Consider the following 25,363-nt stretch of genomic DNA (forward strand, 5'->3'; position numbering starts at 1 on the left):
AGATCCTCTAATAGAAGTCAGTGGATTGAGGACAGTCTTCAACTTGCGATGGAACATCTTTATAACAGAGGGTATGAACTGTTTTATAGCATCACAAGCATACGAGATTTGTTACCGTACCCTTAAACGCCGCCTAAAAGAATGATGACAAAAAATGTACTGGACTGAATTCATTGTGTGCAAGAAGTGATTTCACGAGTCTTGCACACGGCATCAAAATATGTGCAATGATTTTGTTGCTAAGTAATGGTAAACGAATGAAAAAGTGTTCATGATCTTTAGAATAAGTCAATTTTGTTATATACATGTATCAAATCAAGTTCAGGTAAAATACATATATCAGTAAATGTGTTAATTGCCATCTTACCCCACTATCGAGGAAAGATGCCTACAGTGCAGGCAAGAAGAAAACCTGTATCTATAAACAAGGTAATTACTGTTTTCTGTTTTGTACCAAAAATATAGTTTCAAAATACGCTCCAGATTTTGATATTTCAACATGAAATTCAAAACTAAATGAACAGTATCCTAAATTTTCAATCAAAGAAAGAGTAGGGCATCTTCCCCCGATCCACTCTACAACATAGCCTAAATCAGTTTTAATACAGTAATGGCAAATGTAAGTCTGATTATGAGGAAAACTACAAAAATGGTACAAGATAAATCAGTTTGAATACAATCATGGCAAATATAAGACTGGTTATCAGGAAAACTACAAAAAATGGTGCAACATAAATCAGTTTTAATAAAATCATGGCAAATGTAAGTCTTGATTATGAGGAAAACTACAAAAATGGTACAGCATAAATCAGTTTTAATACAATCCTGGCAAATGTAAGTCTGATTATCAGGAAAACTACAAAATTGGCACAACATAAATCAGTTTTAATACAATCTTGGCAAATGTAAAACTGATTATTAGGAAAACTACAAAAATGGTACAACATAAATCAGTTTTAATACAATCATGGCAAATGTAAGACTGATTAAGCTTATTAGAAAAACTACAAACTACAAATATGGTTAAAAATTAAATAATTCAGTTCTTTGGCGAACAAGATGCATGTAAGACATGTAATTTTAACCACATTAACCCGGATAATTCACGCAGGTTGTACAACACTTGTGTGCAGTAAAAACACTCCGAAGATAGGCTATATGCTGTATCTGCTTAATTTATGTTCACTTTTCATGTTTATAAGCTAACGTATAAGTTACAAAATTTCGTGGTGCCAATGGATTTTAACAGTGAACGAATCACAGTATTCAAGTCATGCTGTTTTTAAATTAAATTCAATTTCAAGAGTTTATAAAATCGTAATGAAACGTGAGTGAATTACGCGAGTGTTTCACAATGTGGATGTATCGAAGAAGATAGACTAGTTTTCTGACACTGGTAGTCACTTAATGCACCAAAATGTCACTTCTGTTTTCTTATTCACAGTTCTTAGTTCTATTTTCTTATTCACATTTCTGTCTTCTTTGAAGTAGGTCGTCAGGAAAGAGCTGCTATACCTAATGTCCCAGATGTTGTAATGTCGCAATGATGCGCAAGACTGTTTTCTCTTCTTCCTGTCACAATGGCAAAAAGATACTAATAGAGAAATGGTCAGTGAGTGTGACAGATAGTAGATAGTGCTTCGTTAAAAAGTTGCACTGTCAATCACTTCGATGTCAGCAGAGTGTTGAACTCAGCTTCGTAATCATGAAGTGCAGACACTATCTTTGTCCGTCCAAACGTGACAAGTAATTACTTAACCAGTTAATAGGCTAGTCACGAAACATATTTGGAGTTAGCCTACTTATTCTCTTAATGAGTTTTAGGCTTTCATGGTGACTGTGACTGGAACTAGACCTATTCTCTTATTCATCCCTAGAAGGTACTGTTACTTTCATTTGAGCCTTTCGCCATTCTAAATTAAGAGTTTTGGTAGACGTTGAAGTCGGTTATTGTTGACAGCGATTACTGTCCTTCTGAAATAAAGAGTGCTGGCGGTTGGTGCTTTCACAATCAGTATAAAAAGTAGTGTTCTTTACTTTTCAACGAAAACTGACAAAACATTGTGAGAAATCATCACACCCGGTAAATATGTTAGGGGTAACCTATTCTTGCAAAATAAACTGCCTGACAAGGAACGCAAAATTTTACACTAACTCAACAGTAACATTCTAGGTTGAACAAGAAAATTGTTTGAAAGTAAAGGTTTAATATCTCGTATATAATTTAAAAAGAATGTATCCAGTCTGTAAAAGGGCTTATCCCACGAAAGAAAAATGTTTCCGAAACAGTTGTATATAAATTTTAACACATTAGGGGAGAGTTGGGTAGTATCGGACATCGGGTAATATCGGACAGTGCGTTTCATTCATCTACCACCAGATAGTACCTGAATGACATGGTTACGTTTCTGTGATGTCGCATACAGAAACGTAACCATGTCATTCAGGTACTGTCATCTGGTGGTAGATGAAAGAAACTCACTGTCCGATATTACCCGACGTCCGATACTACCCAACTCTCCCCTATTATTAGTTTTTAACACATTATTAGTTACTTTATGTCAAGAAGTGTACATTAAACATAATTGTCTAAAACATATTTTCAGGTTAATTAAATTTTAGGCTATTTGCACTAATTACAGCAAAAAATCAATAATTAAAAATGAGGATTAAGCCCTTGTACTTAAACCCCATCAATATGATATCAATGAAAAATGTAAAGTTTAAGACCAGTGGCGCATCTAGATACTAGAATATAGTAATTTACGTGATTAGGTTTTCGACTTGTTACTTTTCATTAAACGATTAATAAGTCCTGGGTTTCGTTCCTCTTTTTTTTTTTAGAAAAAATAAACAAGTGTTGGATTTCCCTAATATTTTGAATCGACTCTTAATAGGCCTAGAATTCGGCCATTTGAAACAAGTAAAAGCCATCGAATTTTTTGGTTATGAGAGGTTATTTGTTTCAATGCCATCAATATTTGCCCACTTCTGAGATGAAAGTAATAGGCCTAAATAATATGAAGTAGGCCTATTATACATCTGGGGTTATTTAACACTATGATGTTTCTATTTCAGAAATGCGTCATAACTGAATTTCAAAATCGTTGTTTAGCTTGTATTTAACGATTAGTGCCTATTTGGCAGTGGCAACGCGCCAATTACTAATTTTATACTGAGGATATTCATATAGACCTAGAAATTGTAAGCTTACTTGGATACTTTTAAATGCAGACATACATGCATTGCTTTTTTATTAAATTCTGAGCATAAATCGTATGTGTGAGACGTGTCTAATATTCTCGAAATATTAATGTTGTATGATGAGTGCTGAACAGCATAGGTCTAGCTGCAAATTAACATTCTACATGAATGAAGCACGTAAAACAGCGGTGACCAAAGCGGGTGTCGTGATTACATCGTGTAATCACAGACATTGAAACGAGTACGAGGAGTTTTCTGTACATTGCTGTGTGTTACATTCACGTACTGAAGGCAAGCAGTGGCGGTATCATGTTCTACAAACTCTGTTTCTACAAGGAGTAGGCTAAGAGGTGGTTTCGTAAAGAATGAGGAGAACTTCTTTGTTGTTCTGTCGGACAAAATGTAATAAGTTTACTTTGCTCAACGGTTCAATTAGGAGTATAGAAACATTAATTACCACGCTGAATAATGTATTATTATTATTATTATTATTATTATTATTATTATTATTATTATTATTACTGACCACTAAGTATGCCTTCAAATAAGCCTCGGAATGGGACTGATTCTCTGGCACGACCACAGCCAAAGTGACCACTAAGTATGTGTTTCTATAACAATTCTTCTGTACGTGCATGAATATTGTTTTTTTTTTAGATCTTCTCCCTAGAAGGATAAAATTATTAGGTTTATCTCAGTTTTATTTTCTTAATCTTTAGATGAGGGTAACTATTTATTAGTTATTTATTGAAGAATAATATTGTAGAAAAACTGATTCGATATTCTTAAATCATAGCCAGGAAGAGAAAGATGACATAAATGTAAGGAAGTCAGCTACCTAATGGGGTTTCAAATATCTCGTGCACTAAATTCCATTAATAGAACAGAATTTCTCAAAAGAGTAGTGATTAATAGTACATTATCCAACGAGCCTATAATGGTAGTAATTAAGACGCAAGTATGTTTGTTAATGAAACGAGCGCAAGCGATTTTCATAATTTTCATACGAGCGTCTTAATTACCATTATAGGCAAGTTCCATACGACTTTTTATGCTCGACTATATTTCTAACTTGAAATTTTTCAAAATTCGGTCTTGTTATGGTTATTATGTGGGAACTGACCTGAATTGTGAGATGTGCGCAGACACGAAAGTATTGATTTTTTCCGAGGCCGAATGTCATTGACCTTGACAGAGAATAAGATGAACATTAGGCCTAGTCTGATATAACCTGGAAATTGATTTAGAATTGAAAAACGAGATGACAAATTGAATTTACTTGAATATTATTTACAATTAACGCTAATTATTATTGTAACAGAACATAACCTTCTGCGACAGTATTGGATTTTCAGCCTCCGTGACTTTTCGCTAATTGTCTTTCGATTGCATATCCGAGAATAATCGATAGGCCTACTTGCGGTTTTATAACGGTACAAAGCTGACTTGTCATTGGCTGAACACCTGAACTTTAATGAATAGGTGTACTTTAACGACATGCATTAAAGGACTGCTACCAAGTGTATAATTACTACATTTCGGCATGGTCGAGCATAAAATAGCTTAAATGACTTGTCCATAAAAAGTTTTTAATTTTGAAAAAACTACGAATTTCTCGATCAAGTATCGAGAGGAGAGTTTAGAAACTTCCTGATTATAAGCTAATCAAGAGGAAGGTTGAAAAAAAGAAGCAAGAAAAATCATATATTATTCACTGGCTCTTGATGACAGCAGTGACATTACTGATACAGCAAAGCTTGAGATTTTTATCCACGGGATTAATCAAGATGTTAATACAGGAACCGCCACTGGTTGTAGTTTTCATGGCAAGTACCTTTCCTCCGTCTCCTTACTTCATAGGCTGTTTGTCGCATGTAATCACTGCAGTTCGATGTTTGGTCACCGCCGACGTAAAATAATAATTGCACTATTAACCCGACATTTTCTTATTTTGTAAACGAGATGTTTTAGTAGGAACTTAACAGCCAGCACAAAAATTAAGTTCAAGTAACTCCATAAACATTTTAATTTCAAGGAAGTTGTACTGAACTCTGAAGCATTCAACAATTCTATGTTGCGGGAATGCTTTCTACAGGGACATCATTTTATTTTTACTAACATTTTTAATATTAACCTGGCTATCCCTTTGGATAAACGGTTCATAGCCGGAAACGCCGTTTGCTACCCATTTCCACGATTGAAATTCGATGATTCTGTCGTAAAATACAAACAAATCACTTTACTAAGTATAGGAGGGAAGAAAAGTAGTTCATCCATTTACGTAAACTAGGAGATATCGTAATTCTGAGTTTGATAATTTTCATTAGGCTTTTGTTTAATCAAAATACAATACTGTATTAACAATAAGTGTTATTACTCACGAACTGAGTTATCCATGTGGACGTATTCATTATGCAGTGTATATTATAGCCTACTGTCTACAGCACATTAGCCAGCAATATAGAGAATGAAGTTAAATTGAAAAATAATCATAATATGGATATTTAAACACATTTTTGAAAATGGCGGCCGTTCATTTAGATACAGGCTTCAGTTCTTTTGTGCATATTATCGAACTATAGACTATTGCATCTAATTCCAATTACCAGTTTCGTCCTTCGTACTGGTAACTCATGTTGAAATAATTCTATACCTATTATATAAGAGTATCTTACGTACTGTAAATTCAATCTTCACCTGTGTCCGACCCGCACAGATAACCTTACTCAGACATGCTATCTACTGTCCGTCCAAGTGGTTATGTCGCAGGATCGTAGAAAGGGGGGAATCACATGACAGATAATTACTTTTATTTAAAGGGAGGCAGAGGTGAATATTTCAAAATCCACAAAATTTATCCGATTTGTTTGAAATTGATCATGGATGCTAAGTATGTTATTAGTAATGGACATACCAAGTTTCAAATTTCTAAGTACAATAGTTGTGTAAATATTAATAATTTTATAAAATTTTATATCGTTTGATATAAAATGCACCATGCACTATATTGTAAGAAATTTTCAATTTTCCTTTTTATTTATATGTCCAGAGAAGGTATATAAATAATGTTAAGTATTAGTTTATTATGGGAATAATATAGTAATACAGTTATCTTGTTTTAATTTCATACATTTAAGGGCACAAAATCAAAAACTAACATCGGAATATCAAAATAAAGATAATAAAAATGGAAAAAACCAAATTTTCATTTTTTCTTCAGTTTTGTTCGAAAATTTGACCTTTGCCTCCCCTTAAGTTATTTTAAACAGTTCCGGGTGAGGGAAATCGGGATACGACGTAGGCAAACGGACGACAGTACCTGTACGAAAATATGATTCAATATTGAAAACTCTTTCGTCACTGGAAAACGCGAACATATTTCTGGAATGTACTATACTCACTAACTCAATCCTGTTTGTGTTTACTACGACCTTAAGGCGACTTTGACTGTATACGCTTGGTTCTGTGAGAACAGTTGGAAGTTTACTAGTAGACGGGGTGAGAGTGAAGTACATTCAAAATCTCAGGTACAATAAAAATTGAAGTAAAAATAAAATGATGTCCCTGTAGAAATACAGAACAGGCCATGTGATTGCTTTCCTTAGCAAGCCCCCTTTGGAAAGTAGGCCTATATTCCTTTATCCTATAGCTGCACGCTTCTTATCTTTTCCGTTATATGAGGGTATACCCCATATTCTCTTTGCCTTTTATTGTTTCCTATATCTACATCTAGCATCGCTGTGAGTCTCCGAGTCAAAAATGAAAATATCTTTGAAGACTCCGTCGTGAAGTTTCTTAAAAAGAGGAGATGCCCGTATAAGTCAACGCTGTTCGATTTCAACTTCCAGCGGGTTACCAGGGAACTATACATTTAAAATTTAATTGAACTATCGAATATTACACGAATGAAGGGGCGCCAATAGTGGTGTAGAGATACGCAGAGCTATCTGCTCCGTGAGGATGGAGGACGCAGTTTTCGTAGCCATATGGCGATGACAGTCCCAAGTCAGATCAACAAAGAGGGGCCGGATAAGGAGCTCAAGAAGGGAACAAGACTCCCAGGCTAAGAAGAAAAACGAATTAACAGACTCTAAGTCTAGGCGGAAATAAATTGCCCAGCGTTATTAGATGAGAAAAATGTACAGGGATATCATTTTATTTTTACTTCAATTTTTATTGTACCTGAATTTTTAAATGTATTTCACTCCCACCCCTTCTACTAATGAAGTTCAACCGTCCTCCACACAGACCCAAGACCGCATATACACTCATATTGGCCTCACAGTATACTATATACAGTCGCGAAGCTTGAGGTGATTTTTTGCAAATCTCGTGATAAACGCTCCAAGCGGTTAGCAACTAGAAACAATAGACTGTCCACGGTCGACTTTGGACTGTGTCGTATTTCCATCGAGTGCTAGCTCGTTGCGTATTTCACATTGATACTTGTGAAATGTTCGTTATTGGTTGTAATGAAAATGTTAATGGCTAAAATACAATAATTGGAATAATAATATTTTACTAGAGACGTAGAAAAATTAAGTTTGTTTTAATGAAATTTATTGATCACGTTTTACAGTATTTCTAATTCTGGTGTGATTATTATTGCTTAACCTCATCCCACTTTGTTAACTACGCAAGCCTATACTACAAGTACCGGTACACGTAAGTTACTCCATTAATTCATATTTCCATTATTATTCTTGTAAAGGGAAATTAAAATTAATATTTATTGGTTTCATAGTTAATTATAGCTATAATCTTGAATGAGTGAAGCGATTATAGTAAATTTCAGTTCGTTTTGCACAAACAAAAATAATATTAACCTATTTCTTGCAGGTATCTTCGAGTTTATGGTGGAATTTAATATACTTCATTAAAATAATAAATTAACTTTATGCATTTAATATTTCCATAATGGAAGGAAGGTGTTAATTTTTCCAAAAGAACACTACGAAAGTGTAACATATTTTGTCGTCTACTAGGAGAGAGATCTGCGATGATGAGGTGATAGTAGCGATCCTAGTGGTGGGCAACTACCCATGTTTGCATTTTTATTACATATTGAGCTTCGCGACTGTATATAGTAGACTGTGGTAGCCTTACGGTCATAGTGAACAGTACGTTACAAAAATATGTTCGCGTTTTCCAGTGACGAAAGAGCTTTCAATATTGAATCATTTACGCACAGGTACTGTCGTCCATTTGCCCACGTCGTATCCCGATTTCCCTCACCAGCTTTTATTCGCCAGCTAGCGGCTGGGCTGTATTAGATCTTTTGCGAGAACATTAATTTCTGTTAGAAATTGGACGTATACGTAATATTATACAACTGTTTAAAATAATTTAAATAAAAGGGCCTCGTTAAGTAAGTAATTGTCACGCGATTTCCTCCCTTTCTACGACCATACGACATAACCACTTGGACGGACAGTAGATAGTATGTCTGAGTAATTTTATCTTTTCGGATCGGGCAGAAGTGAAGATTGAATTTACAGTACGTAAAGTACTCTTTTATAGAGTAGGTACAGAATTATTTCAACATGAGTTACTAGTACGAAGAACGAAACTGGTAATTGGGATTAGGTACAGTAGTCTAGTGCGATAATATGCACATTAGAACTGAAGCCTGTATCGAAATGAACGGCCACCATTTAAAAAAATGTGTTTAAATATCCATATTATGATTATTTTTCCATTTAACTTCATTCTCTATATCGTACGCTAATGTACTGTAGACAGTGTAATAGAGGTACACTGCATAATGAATACGTCCACATGGACAGCTCAGTTCGTGAGTAAAAACACTCAATGTTAATACTGTATTGTATTTTAATTAAACAAAAACCTAATAAAAATGATCGAACTCAAAATCGCGATATTTCCTAGTTTACGTAAATGGATGAACTACTTTTCTTCCCCCCTATACCTAGTAAAGTGATTTGTTTGTATATTACGCCAGTATCATCGAACTCCAGTCGTAGAAGGGGGTAGCAAACGGCGTTGATTAAGAGGTATAGGCAAGTTAATATTAAAAATGTTAGTAAAAATAGAATGATATCCCTGTATAACAAACCATTTATTTCTATAACCACTTAAAAATTTGCTCTGCATGACATATAATGAAAAGTTACGGAGGGGAGGGAGGTAGATATCACTCTTTCTTTAGTGCGGCATTAGGACGATTATCATTTTATATTTTATGGCCAGTTTTTAATTGAGGGAAAGAACCCACTTACATTTTTGAAGCTGAGAAGTAATTCGCCGTTATAGCAGTTACGATAAAAACGAAATTACCTCCCTTTCATAGCCTACTGAATCGAACATGTGCTCTGAAATTCTAGAACCTTTCACGGACTGACAGTCCTCTAATTTTCAAATAAAAGGGATAAAGATATAAAGGAAATTAACTCTGAAGAAAGACGTGTACACTCGAATGCATTCATGGTAGTATAAACAAATGGTACCTACTACACCTCTCCCCCATTGTACGAGTGGCAGTTGCAGTCTTGTTTACATCATTCGATCATTGAGTGTACTAAAGTATAAATACCTATCTACGTGAAATGAAGACATGCTTATTTGTACAGGGACATCATTTTATTTTTACTAATATTTTAAATATTAACCTGCCTATACCGTTGGATCAACGCCGTTTGTTACCCCATTCCACGACTGGAGTTCGATGATACTGGTGTAATATACAAACAAATAACTTTACTAGGTATAGGAGGGAAGAAAAGTAGTTAATTCATTTACGTAAACTAGGAAATATCGCGCTTTTGAGTTTGATCATTTTCATTAGGTTTTTGTTTAATCAAAATACAGTACAGTATTAACAATGAGTGTTTTACTCACGAACTGAGCTGTCCAAGTGGACGTATTCATTATGCAGTGTATATTATACTGTCTACAGCACATTAGCGTACAATATAGAGAATGAAGTTGAACTGAAAAATAATCATAATATGGATATTTAAACACATTTTTGAAAATGGTGGCCGTTCATTTCGATACAGACTTCAGTTCTAATGCGCATATTAACGCACTATAGACTACTGTACCTAATCCCAATTACCAGTTTCGTTCTTCGTACTAGTAACTCATGTTGAAATAATTCTGTACCTACTCTATAAAAGAGTACCTTACGTACTGTAAATTCAATATTCACTTCTGTCCGATCCGAAAACATAAAATTACTCAGACATACTACTTACTGTCCGTCCACGTGGTTATGTCGTAGGGCCGTAGAAAGGGAAGAAATCACGTGACAGTTAATTACTTAACGAGGCCCTTTTTTAAGTTATTTTAAACAGTTGTATAATATTACGTAGACGTCCAATTTCTAACAGAAATTAATGTTCTCAGAAAAGAGCTAATACAGCCCAGCCACTAGCTGGCGAATAAAAGCTGGTGGGGGAAACCGGGATACGACGTAGGCAAATGGACGACAGTACCTGTGCGAAAATGGTTCAATATTGAACGCTCTTTCGTCACTGGAAAACGCGAACATATTTTTGGAACGTACTGTTTACTATGACTGTATATGCGGTCTTGGATCTGTGTGGAGGAAGGCTGAACTTCATTAGTAGAAGGGGTGGGAGTGAAGTACATCCAAAAACTCAGGTACAATAAAAATTGAAGTAAAAATAAAATGATGTCCCTGTATGTGTATTCATTCACACTGAAAATTGCTAGGCTAAATACCGGACACTCATACACTCATAATTAAGCTGCGGATTTATGCCTGTATGCCTCTTTTAATTCCTAACCTGAAGGCGGAAGATTTTAGGTTACATATCCATTTGAAGACGTTGTATTGCTATATATGCGAATTCTATAGTGCCTATAATTGCCTATTTCACTAGTAAATGCCTATTTGCTTATAAATGCCTAAAAGTTGCCTAAATATCCGTATTATATATTATACTTGAATTTACTGACCATTCTATCGATATTTTTTAAATCTGTAATTTGTTTCTTTTTTATGTAGCAGAGGGAAGTGATATAAAACTGTCGATAATTCTGTGTTACGTTTTATTGCCACCAGAGCGCGGAGAAATCGAATAATTTAAAATCAACCAATAAGAAAAAATGTATTTCGAAAGTCGCATGAATCATTGTGGTAGTTGACTAGGGTAGTTGTTTTAAACTGTGTAACATCCGTTTTGTGAGTTTGTGAATTGAGTATGGAGTTGAGGTTTCTGCTGTAATACGTGAAGTAGCCTATACCGTTGAGATATGCCAAAGCAAAAGTCATCAGAAGCACTGATTGGAAAATACATTGACATTACTGCATTCCCACTGGTTTGGTCCCCAGATGAGATTGAATCCTTGAAGTATTGCCCCATCACTTCATGTGAAGTGGAACGGAGTTTCTCCCAATTTAAGAACATTCTTGCAGACAATAGACATCAGTTCTCATTACAACATTTGGCCGAATATTTGATTATTCATTGCCATAACGACATTCCTATAGAAAGTAGTGTATAATGCTACGCTATGGTCGTGTTAGCCATTAAGAATTAGAAATTTATTAGTGCCTTTTTAAATGCCTATTTTAGAATTTTGAATGCATATTTTGTCTGCCTATTTCAACAGTTTTAGTGCATAAAAATCCGCAGCTTGCTCATAATATAATTAGGGGAGAGTAGGGTAGTATCGGACATCGGGTAATATCGGACAGTGAGTTTCTTTCATCTATCGCACGATGATAGTACCTGATTGACATGGTTACATTTCTGTGATGTCGCATAGAGAAACGTAACCATGTCATTCAGGTACTACCATATGGTGGTAGATGAAAGAAACGCACTGTCCGATATTACTCGATGTCCGAATACTATCCGACTCTCCCCTACATTTCAGAATAATAATACTAATAGTTTCGAAAATAGGTTTGCATAGGGCCTGTTCTGAATTCTCGCCTTGCAAGTAGGCCCTACCGGTTTATCGGAAGTTGAGTGGTAGGCCTACCCACTGATTTTGAATCAAATTAAGTCATCGTTATTTTCGATTTTACAAAGATTTGTAATTTTTCGGTACAGTATTGGGGGTCGCTAACAAACGTCACACCTCTAAGTTTGGGAACCACTGGGTTAGAGAAATGGAGAAAATCCATGACCCAATCGGAAATCGAACCCGTGACCTCACAGCTTGCAGTATTACTCCTTTCCACGCGCCTCAGAAAATTGTCTGCATGTTCACTATTAACAATACTGAAAACGTTAAATAAATATGTAGGCCTAAAATTGTCGACTGAATCAAAACGTACTGTTTTCTTAAAACTTGGAAAAGCGGGGTGAAATTAATTTGACAGATGTTACTAAATTTTGTTGCCCATAAAATTATTGTGCCACAGTTTGAATTTCAAGAAGTGAATTACGGAATGTACCTCGTTGAATAGTGCAAAAACACAGACATCAGCAGAAATTTCGGTCCGAATTGGATCTTATACATCACTAACGTCCCATTATCCTTAAGATCGCAGATGCCTACATTTCCTATTCCCCCTCCGACAGCGAGTTAACAAAAAGCTTAGTTGAACCATAGATCTATTGTCTATAGGAAATGGTGCAAATGAGTCCCTTGCCCCATTTCCTTTCTCCCTTTCCTTCCCCCCTTTTCAACCCCTCTCTTTCACTACACCCACCCTTCCATCCTTTATAAATAGGTAGGCTACCCGGAACGTATGACCCACGCAATTTGTAGACCAAGTCCTCCCTTGCGTCTTGATTCAGTTGCTGCAGCTCTTAGGGGCAGCTTGGACGAAGGTATTCTTTTGTACCTGCAGTCCTATTCTCGTGAATTCGTTGTAAGTTATAATTAGGGCTAGGATTTTGATGAAATTGCATCTTTTTTCTAGTAAGCCAGAAACATTGCTGCTTCAGTATTTATATGTTATGTGATAAACTGAGTGTTTTAAAACATATTTGTTAGGACATTTTTTTTTGCATTTTTTGCCTGTTTCAACTCATAAGAGCATCTTTTGTTTTTTTTTTCGGACATTTTTGAGGCATTTTCATTTAATTTTGGCCATAAATACTCATTATTTTTTTACTTAATTATTTAACGACGCTGTATCAACTACGAGGTTATTTACCGTCAATGGAATTGGTGATAGCAATATATTTGGCGAGATGAGGTCGAGGATTCGCCATAGATTACCTGACATTTCTTATGGTTGGGAAAAAACTCGGAAAAAACCCAACCAGATAATCAGTCCAAGCGGGAATCGAACCCACACCTGAGCGGAACTCCGGATCGGCAGGCAAGCGCCTTAACCAGCCAAGCTATATACGCCGGTGGCTATTATCCGTCATTTTGTATAATATTTTAATCGTTTTCCTACACAAATATTGTATTTTAACGTAGTACTTACACTCCAACCACCCCTTAATATAGACTCCGGATAAGAGTGACCTTGTGGTGGACTAGGAAACTACATCAGGTAAAATAATTAATTAAAGTGTACCACTTAGAAAAAATTATGTAAAATTAAATAAACTTAAATGTTGGTACTAGAATTTAATTTAATTACTAATCTAAATATTAAGTAGTACAAAACCTCTTTTCCTACTAAGCGAATTACGTAAGATCAATTTTTAGGGCATTTATAAGGGCATTTTTGAAAGATTTTTAGGTCATAAATGCGTTGTTTTAGGACATTTTTTCATGATTTATAGGTCATCAAAATCCTAGCCCTAGTTATAATAAAGATGTTAGGCTTGCTTAAGTAGCTACAGAAACGAAATACTGAAGTAAAATATTTTCCCCCGCTTTTATGGAATTGCGACTTAATTTTTACGTAAAAATTACTAGTTTACGAATATCAGACAGTATCTTGCAACTGTTTTCGATATTTCTCTTCAGTGAAATTTCTGAAATAGCCTATAGTATTTTCGCAATATATATAGGCCTACATTGGGAGCCTGTAGTTGTGTTCAACGTAAGAAAGTTCTGGTTAGGTATGCGTGGGAAATATAGGCCTAAAAAACCTGAAAATACCCGGAGAGAAACAAGGACGAAGGAGATACAGTACGATTATTTAGTCCCGACAGTCGCCGGAGATGTGCGCGTGGGACAGGCGAGTCCATTTAGTTACGCCAAGGGGTGTTTGGTTTATTCACTCGCTTGCCTTTACCGACTGCTCGCCCTTATCTCTACTCTGGAACTCTCCCCACTCCTCCGAGTACTCCTCTTTTGCGTCGCTGAACTGTCAGGACTAAATAATCAGTCTGTACGTGAGAGATAGTAGATAACGAAACAATTACGAATAGGCAGGAGGGATTTTAATGGTCAGTAACTGCCTTTATAAACGAATAAAAATTCAGACTTGTAAATTCAGGTGAAGCAAATGGACAATTTCACTCTCATTATTTTGAATTTGCATTTTTTTCAGACGAAGCATTATTTTTCCATAAGATTTATAGTTCTCGTTTTAATAGAACAAATGAATATGGACACAAACTCTTTCTCCCGCTATCAGATGGTGATAAAATTCTCGGAAATATAGCCTACTAAAGAAATATTTATAGCCTACGTATAATCACAAATTAAATAGAATTTGTACGAAAATAAACTAAAATGTTAATAGACATTCTTCTATAAGTTATGCGAAGTTAAAGAAAGCAATATAGCCTAATGTAGCTCAGTTGTATCTGAATAACTACTAATCGTGGGTTCAACAGCACGTCTATAAGCAAGAGAGATTTTATCCTGATTTGCAAACATTTTTGGCTTTCCCCCAGTCTCCTCGAAGTATGGCCAAGTGAACTTGATCACTTCGTTGTAACGTCGAGCTTATGAAAATACTGATCATACTGTACTTTTTCCGAAATATCCTCAGTACAAAATTTCAGTAGGTCCACCGTTAATAAGCGTAGATAAAAGGAGAATTTAATTGTGTAAAAGAATCGCCACTGGTACATAAACTTCATTTGAAATATTTACAAGGAAGATATTGGATAATATGTAGACTAAACTTCGTAAAATTGCACACTTCATAAGACTTAAGTTAAATATGAATGTGAATATCTGGCATTACTCACATTATTTAAATGAATTACGCCAGATATGACTTCTTTATAAGTTATATAACCTACCTTTTTAATTTATAACATACTCAATTATTTAACGACGCTATACCTACTAGTAGGTTATTTAGCGTCGGTGGAATTGATGATAGCGAGATGGTGTTTGGCGAGATGAGACCGACGAGTAGCCGTAGATTACCTGGCATTCTCCTTACGGTTGGGGAATCCTCGGAAAAACCCCAACCAAGTAATCAGCCCAAGCGGGAATCGAACCCACGCCCGAGCGCAGCTCCAGATCAACAGGAAAACGTGCCTACCGACTGAGCTGCGCCAGTGGCGAATAATTAGAAATATGAAGTACTGTATTTCAAATCGAATAAAAGGCATGAAAATGAAACAAAGAGTTTTAGAATGTTTTAAAATATGGACACAAAATAGAAATGCAAGGGCAGTAGATGTAGATAATAATTGAGACCACATGAGGTGTAGAAACTTGATGAGCAGAAGTTGAATTTGAGGGAAATGGTGTATTACATCTGCAGATAGTGTGAATTTGATATGTAATGTAGACGATTTACTAAGTGCTACATGAATGAAGGGAAGGTTAGAGAACTACAAGAGATATGTTATAAAGATTGAGTTTGGAAGATTTTGTAAACCTAACACTATGAAGTAACTTATGAATAATGTAATAGTAATTCTACTTCTTAACTATAATTAATCCTCGCAACTCTTGTGCTATGAAATTACATAACATTTGTCTAGGGTCATTTCCGATCATAGATAATTCTCTGAAAAGTCTGGTCATGATTAAAATAGTAATTAATTATAGATGTAATACACAATTGGCACGTAGGCCTATTGTCAGAACAGATTTATTGTAATTAATACAATGATGTACCACTATAAATTACAAAATATCGCAGAAACAGTTAGGTCTATTAAAAAAATACAGTATCATTTAATATTAATCAATGTCACGGATAAGATGGATTCTTCACTGAAGGATAGAGATTCTCGGAAGAGATGGTTTCTTCACTGAAGACCCGAGATGCTCGGATGAAATGGATTCTTCACTGTAGAACTGAAACGCTCGGATGAGGTGGATTCTTCACTGAAGGACTGAGATGCTCGGATGAAATGGATTCTTCACTGAAGAACTGAAATGCTCGGATGAGATGGATTCTTCACTGAAGGACTGAAACGCACGGATGAAATGGATTCTTCACGGAAGAACTGAGATGCTCGGATGAAATGGATTCTTCACTGAAGGACTGAGACGCTCGGATGAAATGGATTCTTCAGTGAAGGACTGAGATGCTCGGATGAAATGGATTCTTCACTGAATAACTGAAGCGCTCGGATGAGATCGATTCTTCACTGAAGGACTGAGACGCTCGGATGAAATGAATTCTTCACTGAAGAACTGAAACGCTCGGATGAGATGGATTCTTCACTGAAGGGCTGAGATGCACGGATGAAATGGATTCTTCACTGTAGAACTGAAACGCTCGGATGAGATGAATTCTTCACTGAAGGACTGAGATGCTCGGATGAGATGGATTCTTCACTGAAGAACTGAAAGCTCGGATGAGATGAATTCTTCACTGAAGAACTGAAACGCTCGGATGAGTTGGATTCTTCACCGAAGGACTGAGATGCTCGGATGAAATGGATTCTTCACTGTAGAACTGAAACGCTCGGATGAGATGAATTCTTCACTGAAGGACTGAGATGCTCGGATGAGATGGATTCTTCACTGAAGAACTGAAAGCTCGGATGAGATGAATTCTTCACTGAAGAACTGAAACGCTCGGATGAGTTGGATTCTTCACCGAAAGACTGAGATGTTCGGATGAAATGGATTCTTCACTTAAGAACTGAAACGCTCGGATGAGTTGGATTCTTCACTGAAGGACTGAGATGCTCGGATGAAATGGATTCTTCACTGAAGAACTGAAACGCTCGGATGAAATGGATTCTTCATTGAAGGACAGAGATGCTCGGATGAGATCGATTCTTCACTGAAGGACTGAGACGCTTGGATGAGATGAATTCTTCACTGAAGGACTGAGATTCTTCTCTGAATTTCAGGCATGAACACTTTTTCTGTTTGCAAGAGTGTTGTTCGTTGAATTTCTCTTCAAAGCCATGAAGAACTCAGGTGTAGGAACACAATGGTCTATCTTGTAATAGGGCTATGGAATGTAATAAAAACAATTTCTCTTGTCGAACGTTTGTTAACCGTTGTCTGATTTACATCATAGTTTGTTATCTAAGCAAATTGACAGGGAAAATACATTGTTGTAGAAAGTTACAAATTAATTTTTAAACAATTACAATTCAGTAGGTTCACAAGTAACATAGCCTATAGAAAGTCAATAAATCTGCAATATTTAATTATGGCTATAGCCTATTTTTACACTACGTAACCTAATCGGGATTTGAAAAACTTGAATCAGAAATGACCCACATAGCTTGCGAGAATTAATAAAAGGAAACAATATAATTAAAGAAGTATACTTAATCTGATGAACAACGAACTTCGAGATTAGACGTCTATCTCTTCAAAACTAGCATATTCGAAAGTTAGCCGTATAACGCAATATTTACGGCTAGTTAAATCGTACCTAATAATAAGACACTGCGCAAAGAGTAATAAATCGTACCTAATAATAAGACACTGCGCAAAGAGTAAGTTATACGAAATAAAATAAATGAATATGCCAACTGCGAACGGAGGGTTTGCGTGTACGCGGTAAACATAAAATTCAAAGCGTAATTGTAAAAATATAAACTAGACCTAACAGCGCAATTCGGTTTCGGGTTATAAACGATTAGCAAGACAAAATACATCGTAACATAAAGTGCTAAACTCTAATTGGATAGAAATAAAATTAGTTAAAGACAAATATCAATAAACAAAATTTCATTTTATGAGAGCGAAAATAATGAAAGCGTAAAGAAAAGAAGCAAAGCATATAGACAAAAAAGCATAAGCAACTTTCATTAACTTTTTTTGTGTATAACTTAATTGTTAAGTATGTTAGTCAAGTAATGCTGAATTATAGGCCTACTTATTGATTGTTAAGTGCATAGAGTGATAGCCAGATCAACATACACTTGAAATGAGTGCCATGAACATGAAATGGTGATATGATCAGCTACGTCCGACAGCATCTGTAAGAGAGTACATATCTTAAATTTAGTATCAGTCCTGCTGAAGCTGAAAAGAACACACAAAAAAAATCCTGAAAGAAAATAATGCGTTAGAATGCAGGTGAAATCAGATAAGTTAGTCATTGTAATTTGACTGGATTTTGGATTCTCGTATTTTTTCAGTGAAAACGCTAGAGACCAAATTATATTAATGCAAGTTATCGTCTCCTCAAATTACTGAAAATCTGAAGACATAGACCTAAACTGTGACAATTGGAGGCACTCGTGCATTACATAGAGTGGTTGAAAATCGAATACCTAACAAATCCATGAAAGTTGAAAACGATGATGACCCTGCAGTGTTGTAGCTAGGGTTTAAATGAAACCGAATTTGAGAATGTAACAAAAGAATTAGGTCTAGTTGCGTCCAAATTATAAATTCACCAGAAGAGCACGAGTAAAGGAGTACTTAATGAAATGACGGAAAAAATAACAGGGAGTATAAACTTCAGGAAAAGAGTGCAGACTAAATAAACGGATGCAATTATATGCGTAGATACGAAGATGAGCTTTAAATAAGTTAGTAACTAAAAATCAGGAGCAACAACAAGAAAAGTCACTAGAATTCCGAATAGAAAAAATAAATAAATACGACGTGGAAATATCAAAGAAAACTATAGGAAATTATTGAATAATTAAAAAAAAATGTCAGATGTTAATTTGCTATTGGCACAGGATCAGTTTGATTGGAAGACTGTGGTTATACTGAAGAGACCATTGTGCAACAGGTGAAAAAGAAGAAGAAATTTGGTCTTAATAAACACGTTATGAACAAGAAATATAAAATGTGACGTAATTGTACAGCTGAATGCAACTGGCTAGAGAAAGAATTCTTTTAACAAAGTCCATCAAGTACGAAATAGATTAGCCTATGGACCCTAACGTCTCAGAAATCTATGGACTTAAGAAATGAGAATTTTTAAAAACTCACAGAAAAATGAGCCTCTCGAAGGCAAAATAAGTGAATATACACTTTGAGTCTGTATGTAAAGACGTTTCGAAATGGTACAAGAAGATAAACAAAATAATATCAAGAACGATATCCAGGAAATAAAATAAGCCTAAGAGAAAAGCAAAAACATGAGAAGTCGAAATCAATGGATCAACGACTTTAAAATGTAACAACAGAATTACTTCTGATCAAATTATAAATTCAGTAGTAGGGGCGACTGCACTAGGAATTCAATATGAAATTCAATTACAAAAAAAAATTAGAACTATGTCTATGCCATGAGGAAAAGAATACACACTAAATAAACAGATGCATTTATAATTAACGTGTACATAGATACGAAGACGACCTCTTAAATAAGTTAATAACCAAAAATCAGGACCAACTACGAAGACAGTCACAACAACGAAGAGGAATAAAACGTGAAAATACGGAAAACAATTGAAAGTGTTTGAATAATTCTCAACAAATTTGCTGTTGATAAGTATGTTACGAACAAGAAGAGTAAAATGACAGACGTACAGATACCCATCTAGCTGATTAACCAAATAAAATCAAGTACGAAATTGATACAGCGTTTCACAAACCTATGAACGTTCGGAATGAGAATTTAGAGACAGCGTAGATAAACAACCAACATTATCTGATTTCACTCCATTATTACAGTCCTTTGTCTGGTCAAGAAAAAAGTTGACCTGAAATATTTCGCGCTCTCTCCTCTTTTCTGAGCGTATGTCATAATCTGCTGGCAGAAGAATCAGGCGCTAAATATGAAACTTGCTTCTGCAGAGGAACCATATTCACCTGTGATATGGAGGGAAGAATTTAAAATACTACCCGCTGTTGTTGGCTGTGCTACAGTAGACTACGGGTTCACCAACTTAAGAAAATTCAAATGGTTAAAAAGATCGAAATTTATTACAAAATCTTAAATAGTAAGTACTAGAAAATATGCAAATACTTATGGATTTAAGGGGGAATGTTTTGAGAAGCAATGAAGCTGAAAGCAGATGTTATAATTTGTTACTTTACAAATAATTTTGCAGAAACTATTCAGTGTGACCAATAGTACCCATAGTCAGTTATTCTTAGTGACTGAACACTTTGACATTGGTACGAAGACACTGTTTCTGGATTCTAATTGTAATGATTTATTTGTGGACTCAAATGTAGGCTACTTATCATCTGTTCAGTATTGTCTCACCAGTTGAATGTGAGACTGCAGCCCTACCAAATTTTGAAGTATATTTTTATATTGTATATTGGAAATAGTATGTGGAGCTATTTCTGCCGCAGTACAACCTACGATGCGGAGAGGAGTGAAAATATCAAAGGTCTCGCTTTTCTTTTAACCAGAAAAAGACGTACTTATACCGATGACGATGAAGGGCCTAATAACCTGTAAAAGAAATCTAAGGGACTCCTGACCTCCTACCTTACTAAGATCTATATCGTTTTATATTTAAATATTTACAAAATGTTTTAGAATCTGAAGGGAAATCACTTCTAAACTACTGTTGTTGAACATCGCGTCTGGTAGGTGTAGCAGATACTGCGCCCGCCGTTACATGCGACGTTATTTGAATAAAACCCAACCGGACTGACATATTACAGGACGTTACAAATATTTACCATGGCCTCCTTCAGCAGATAATTAGAGGAGGTACCCGGTATGTAACAGAACCGTATCCTGAATGAGAGGACTACGGGAAAAGTTTCAGGTCATTTCGTGCCCAAATTAAAATTTTGATATAGAATAGTGGGCACATTCGAGTACCCTGACGAGCTGTGTTGTATTGTTTGACATGCAAGCAACCAACAGAACTCTGTACAGATTGCCTACGGACATAGATCCTCGTGCAGGACTCCAGTTAAGCCTGTAGTCTACGGCGTATTAGACAGACAGACAGACATCTTACTCTCATGTCAAAAAAAGTCCTGTCAGTGGGGTTATCTTCAAAGATTTCGTTTTGGAAAATATTGCCAAAACTGATGACTTAATCTTCAAAGATTTCCTTTTGAAAAATAATATTGCCAAAACTGATGACTTCAGTTCTGTATCCCTTGAACTGAGGTTTGAGTGGGATGAAATTTTAGATTATTTTAACCCTCGAGAGTGTACCTAAACTACGCAACCTAATAATTGCCTTGTATCAAGGGGGTGAGGGAGGGACGTAGCGTTGATGGCTTCTTCTTCTTGCGTTGGGGCAAACCATTTTGGCGCCCACAGTAATGCAAACATCATGCCAGTATTTGTGGAATACAAGTAAGGTAATGAAGATGTGATGAATTAGAGTTTTGAACTGTTGTGACAGGATGGAACTTCATTAGAATTTTGGGTTGGTGTGACAGGATGTAACTTTAATTTACTTATTGTATTACAATTTTAATACAATGAACGTATTGTGTCACGGTACATTTTATAAGGATGTAGGCCTACATTATTGCATGAAAAAAGATTGTTGTACTTAAAGAAGGACAGTTTTCTTAAAAATTGAAATTCAATTAAAATAATGACCATGGTGTCTTCAGTATGTTTTCCAGTGTGCCTAATTCGAGAAGTACGATGTTTTAAGATGCTTAATAGGCCTTGGAGCCTAGATTTGCTATGGAAACAACTGTAATGGAAAAGATATTTCATAAAATCCTTTTCCTAAAAGTAAATTACATAATTTGTAAATGAAATTAGAATAGGATCAAAAACGAAACAAAATGTAATATTGAAAGTATAATTGTCTGACTGAAGGGCGCATTTCCGATATAGAAGATTCAAAATATATATAATTGGAAACAGAATAAGAAAAACACGAAAAGAATGAAGTAAAACAAGAAATGATAAGTGGGATTGAATGGAAATAAAATTGAATTCACGTAAGAAAGCAGAAATTATATGTGTAGGTAGGAAGTTGGAAATCATATCAATTTAAAGTAAGAAAGAAAACCAAACCAAAATTATGAAAGTGTAAGTGGTTTTCTTTGAAAATAAAATTTAAAAAAGAAAAAAAAAATCTATGAACTGACATTGATTTCATTTTGCATTACTGTTTGTCAAACTACTACTACCACCTCGAAGCGAAGAGGTTAGTTCAGCACATTCTGGGTTAGTGTTTAGTTTAATGAAATTCTTACTTGCAGTTAAATTTTTTTGTTCCATTTTGTCGAATTCTGCAGGTCTGTACGAAGACGCCTTGATCCTGTATGGAAGATAACAATTTATTAGAATTTGGTAATGGAAACAGTTCTGTGAAATCTTATCTGTCTGGAAAGTTGCCAACTTCATTTAAGTGCACTAAAATAAATAGAACGCACTGGCAATAATTCCACATTAACTAAACTTCAAAATGTAATCCACAATCCACTCAAGTGAAAACTTAGATATTCTGACATCTCAGAATAAAATACAGTTCTTGCATGTTTCAAGTTAGGCTTCAAGAGAAAATAATTCTATTCACAACCAATTTTATATACATTTTAAAAGTCGACATTAATTGTAATTAATTATTAATTCATAATTATGAATCTGAACCAAATGACATTGGTACTTACAAGATGTCCCCGCTCCTAGGCTCCGATGATGTTGACAGACACTCCAATTCTGGCACCTGGAATCTGGCATCGTTGACCACTGCTCTTTCCTGTCGTAGTTCTGGATCCTTGATTGCTGCTAGAAGTGTGGGAAGATTTTGGACCCCTGCAATGATGTCTCCGCTGCTGGACTCCGGTGATGTTGACCTGCTCTCCAATTCTGGCATCTGGCATCGTTGACCACTTCTCTTTCCTGTCGTGGTTCTGCATTCTTGATTGCTTCCAGAAGTGTGGGAAGATTTTGGACTCCTGCAATGATGTCTCCACTGCTGGACCCCAATAATGTTGACAGGCACTCCAATTTTGGAGTCTGGCATCACTCACAACTCTTCTGTGCTGTTGTTGTGTTTTCGGTCGATGATTGTTGCTGCAACTTTGGGAAGATTCCAGACTCTTCCCTGCTGCACCTACTGTCGCTTATCTGCTTATCTAACGCGATTTCTGTCGCTTCAGTCATTAGATTCGAAGAAATTCTTCAGAATTTTGGAAACATTTTTTTTTGTCGACACCACTTGAAATATTGTACTTCTTGCGATGTTGTTAAACTTCACAATATTCACAGTTCTTTGTATCATGATTCCTTGTTTAAGAATTGTTCATATAATAGGAATTATGACTTAATTATTCTGCATTATTATAAGTTTTTTATGTGAGTCCAGGCAGGTTTAAATCTAGTCACCTCGAATTACATAACAAATTATCACAGCATTAAAGCAACGAGAACCGTTAATGTCCAAAGTTCATTGATATATAATTATAGAATGTTAGACTTGCACTTGTTTGTAGCAAAGTTCTGTATTGAACAACTGTTGCCAGAGTATCTAACTCATAAATGTAACACTAACACCTGATCATAGCCACACTCATAGTTCGATTTTTAGAGTCCAATAAGTATGTTGACGTTGTATTATCAAGTCCATGTTAAGTATTCACTCTGTAACAAATCCAATATGCAGATAGCAACAAATCGACCTAATTGTCTTATAGTTTTTCACCCTTTTCATACAATGTCATATTCGCTATGTTTAGCGGCGAAAAAAAGTTTAACATTCATCTAATGTTACTGGATACTTGTAAAGTTCACGACAGTCACAATTTTAGTAGAAAAGTCTCCTTTTTTTTTTTTAGAACTGTTCATGTTGAGTGTCATGTAGTTAACACAGCGTTCTTAACACCTACGCACAACACTGAAAACAATCTCGTACAGTCTCAAATGAGTTGAGAAGTCCGAAACACTGGTGTCCATACACACGAAAGTTCCACGTTGACAGTAGAGCGTAACGGCGAATCACTGTAGACTTCACACACCTAACCTATTAAAATAATTCCTAAGAACTGAAAAAGAATTCTGATATTATTAACTAGGTAAAGATTACAACCTTAGGGTAACAGCCGCTGACCTGAAAAAGAAACGTCATCTGATTTAATTAATTAAGATTTCTCATAACACCCACAATCAAACAAGAAACATTAACAACACAATAAACTCTGAAACATCCCTATAAATTTATATTGCTACATTTTTGTTGCATAAATTCAGAAGGAAAACATGGGTTATCTGTCACGCTAGGGCAGAATCCTGTCAGTCTAACTGTACTTTGAAGGATTTCGATATATTTAACGTTAATAAAGAATAGAGAATTCACGATCAAGGCAACCTAACTTAATATCACTTAATCCTGAGACTGATACAGCTCTAGGTCAACCGGAGACAAAGTTCGACAAAGAAGGAATTTCTAGCGGACAAAGACTGCATTGGAGCCTATTTCTCGGGATACTTCCGCCTCAGCTGTTACAATTCCAGCATATAATCATTCACAAACTTTCCTAACTTGCAATTACAAGGTATGTTAGTCCTATGAGACAACCAATGGAGACCTGTTAATGGCAAATCCTCGGCGTTTGCGAGAAAACAGTACTGAATAAACTTTTCATTCGAAAGAAAAAACAATGGCATTAGTTATTTCTTATTTAATGGTGGTCATCAAGGTCAACTTGCTTTTTTTAATGGGAATCCAGACTCTCATCAGATTCTCATTTTACGGACAAAAACTAACAACGTTCGACTGAAACACTTCTTTATCACACTTATTTTTATAAAGTGGTTAACAGAATTGGAAAACATTACACTCTAATATGCCTACTTTGAAAGATTTTATCTTATTTCTTTTGTTTATCTTCAACATAGGTAAATAGGCTATGAGCCTACTGCACTGTAAACATGGGCACAGAACATAAACACAAGAAAGATAAACAAAAGAAATCTGACCAATCTTACAAAGTAGGCCTATTGCTGTGTAGTTTTTTTTTTTCAATTTTGTTAAATATTTATAAAAATAAGCACTTGATAAGTAACGTCTGTGACAAA

At 35.4% G+C, this 25,363-nt stretch overlaps 1 protein-coding gene across 1 annotated transcript; it reads right to left on the reverse strand.

Moving 5' to 3' along the window:
* Positions 1-7,091: 7,091 nt before the first annotated feature.
* LOC138707767 (uncharacterized) lies at positions 7,092-24,371 on the reverse strand. The gene is made up of 3 exons (XM_069837639.1): positions 22,957-24,371; positions 22,540-22,604; positions 7,092-7,267 (listed from the first exon to the last, which is right to left on the reverse strand). The coding sequence occupies exons 1-3, from the start codon at positions 23,310-23,312 to the stop codon at positions 7,092-7,094; spliced, it is 597 nt and encodes a 198-aa protein (XP_069693740.1). The 5' UTR covers positions 23,313-24,371.
* Positions 24,372-25,363: the final 992 nt, after the last annotated feature.

Source organism: Periplaneta americana, chromosome 10 (assembly GCF_040183065.1).
Source record: "Periplaneta americana isolate PAMFEO1 chromosome 10, P.americana_PAMFEO1_priV1, whole genome shotgun sequence".
NCBI lineage: Eukaryota > Metazoa > Arthropoda > Insecta > Blattodea > Blattidae > Periplaneta > Periplaneta americana.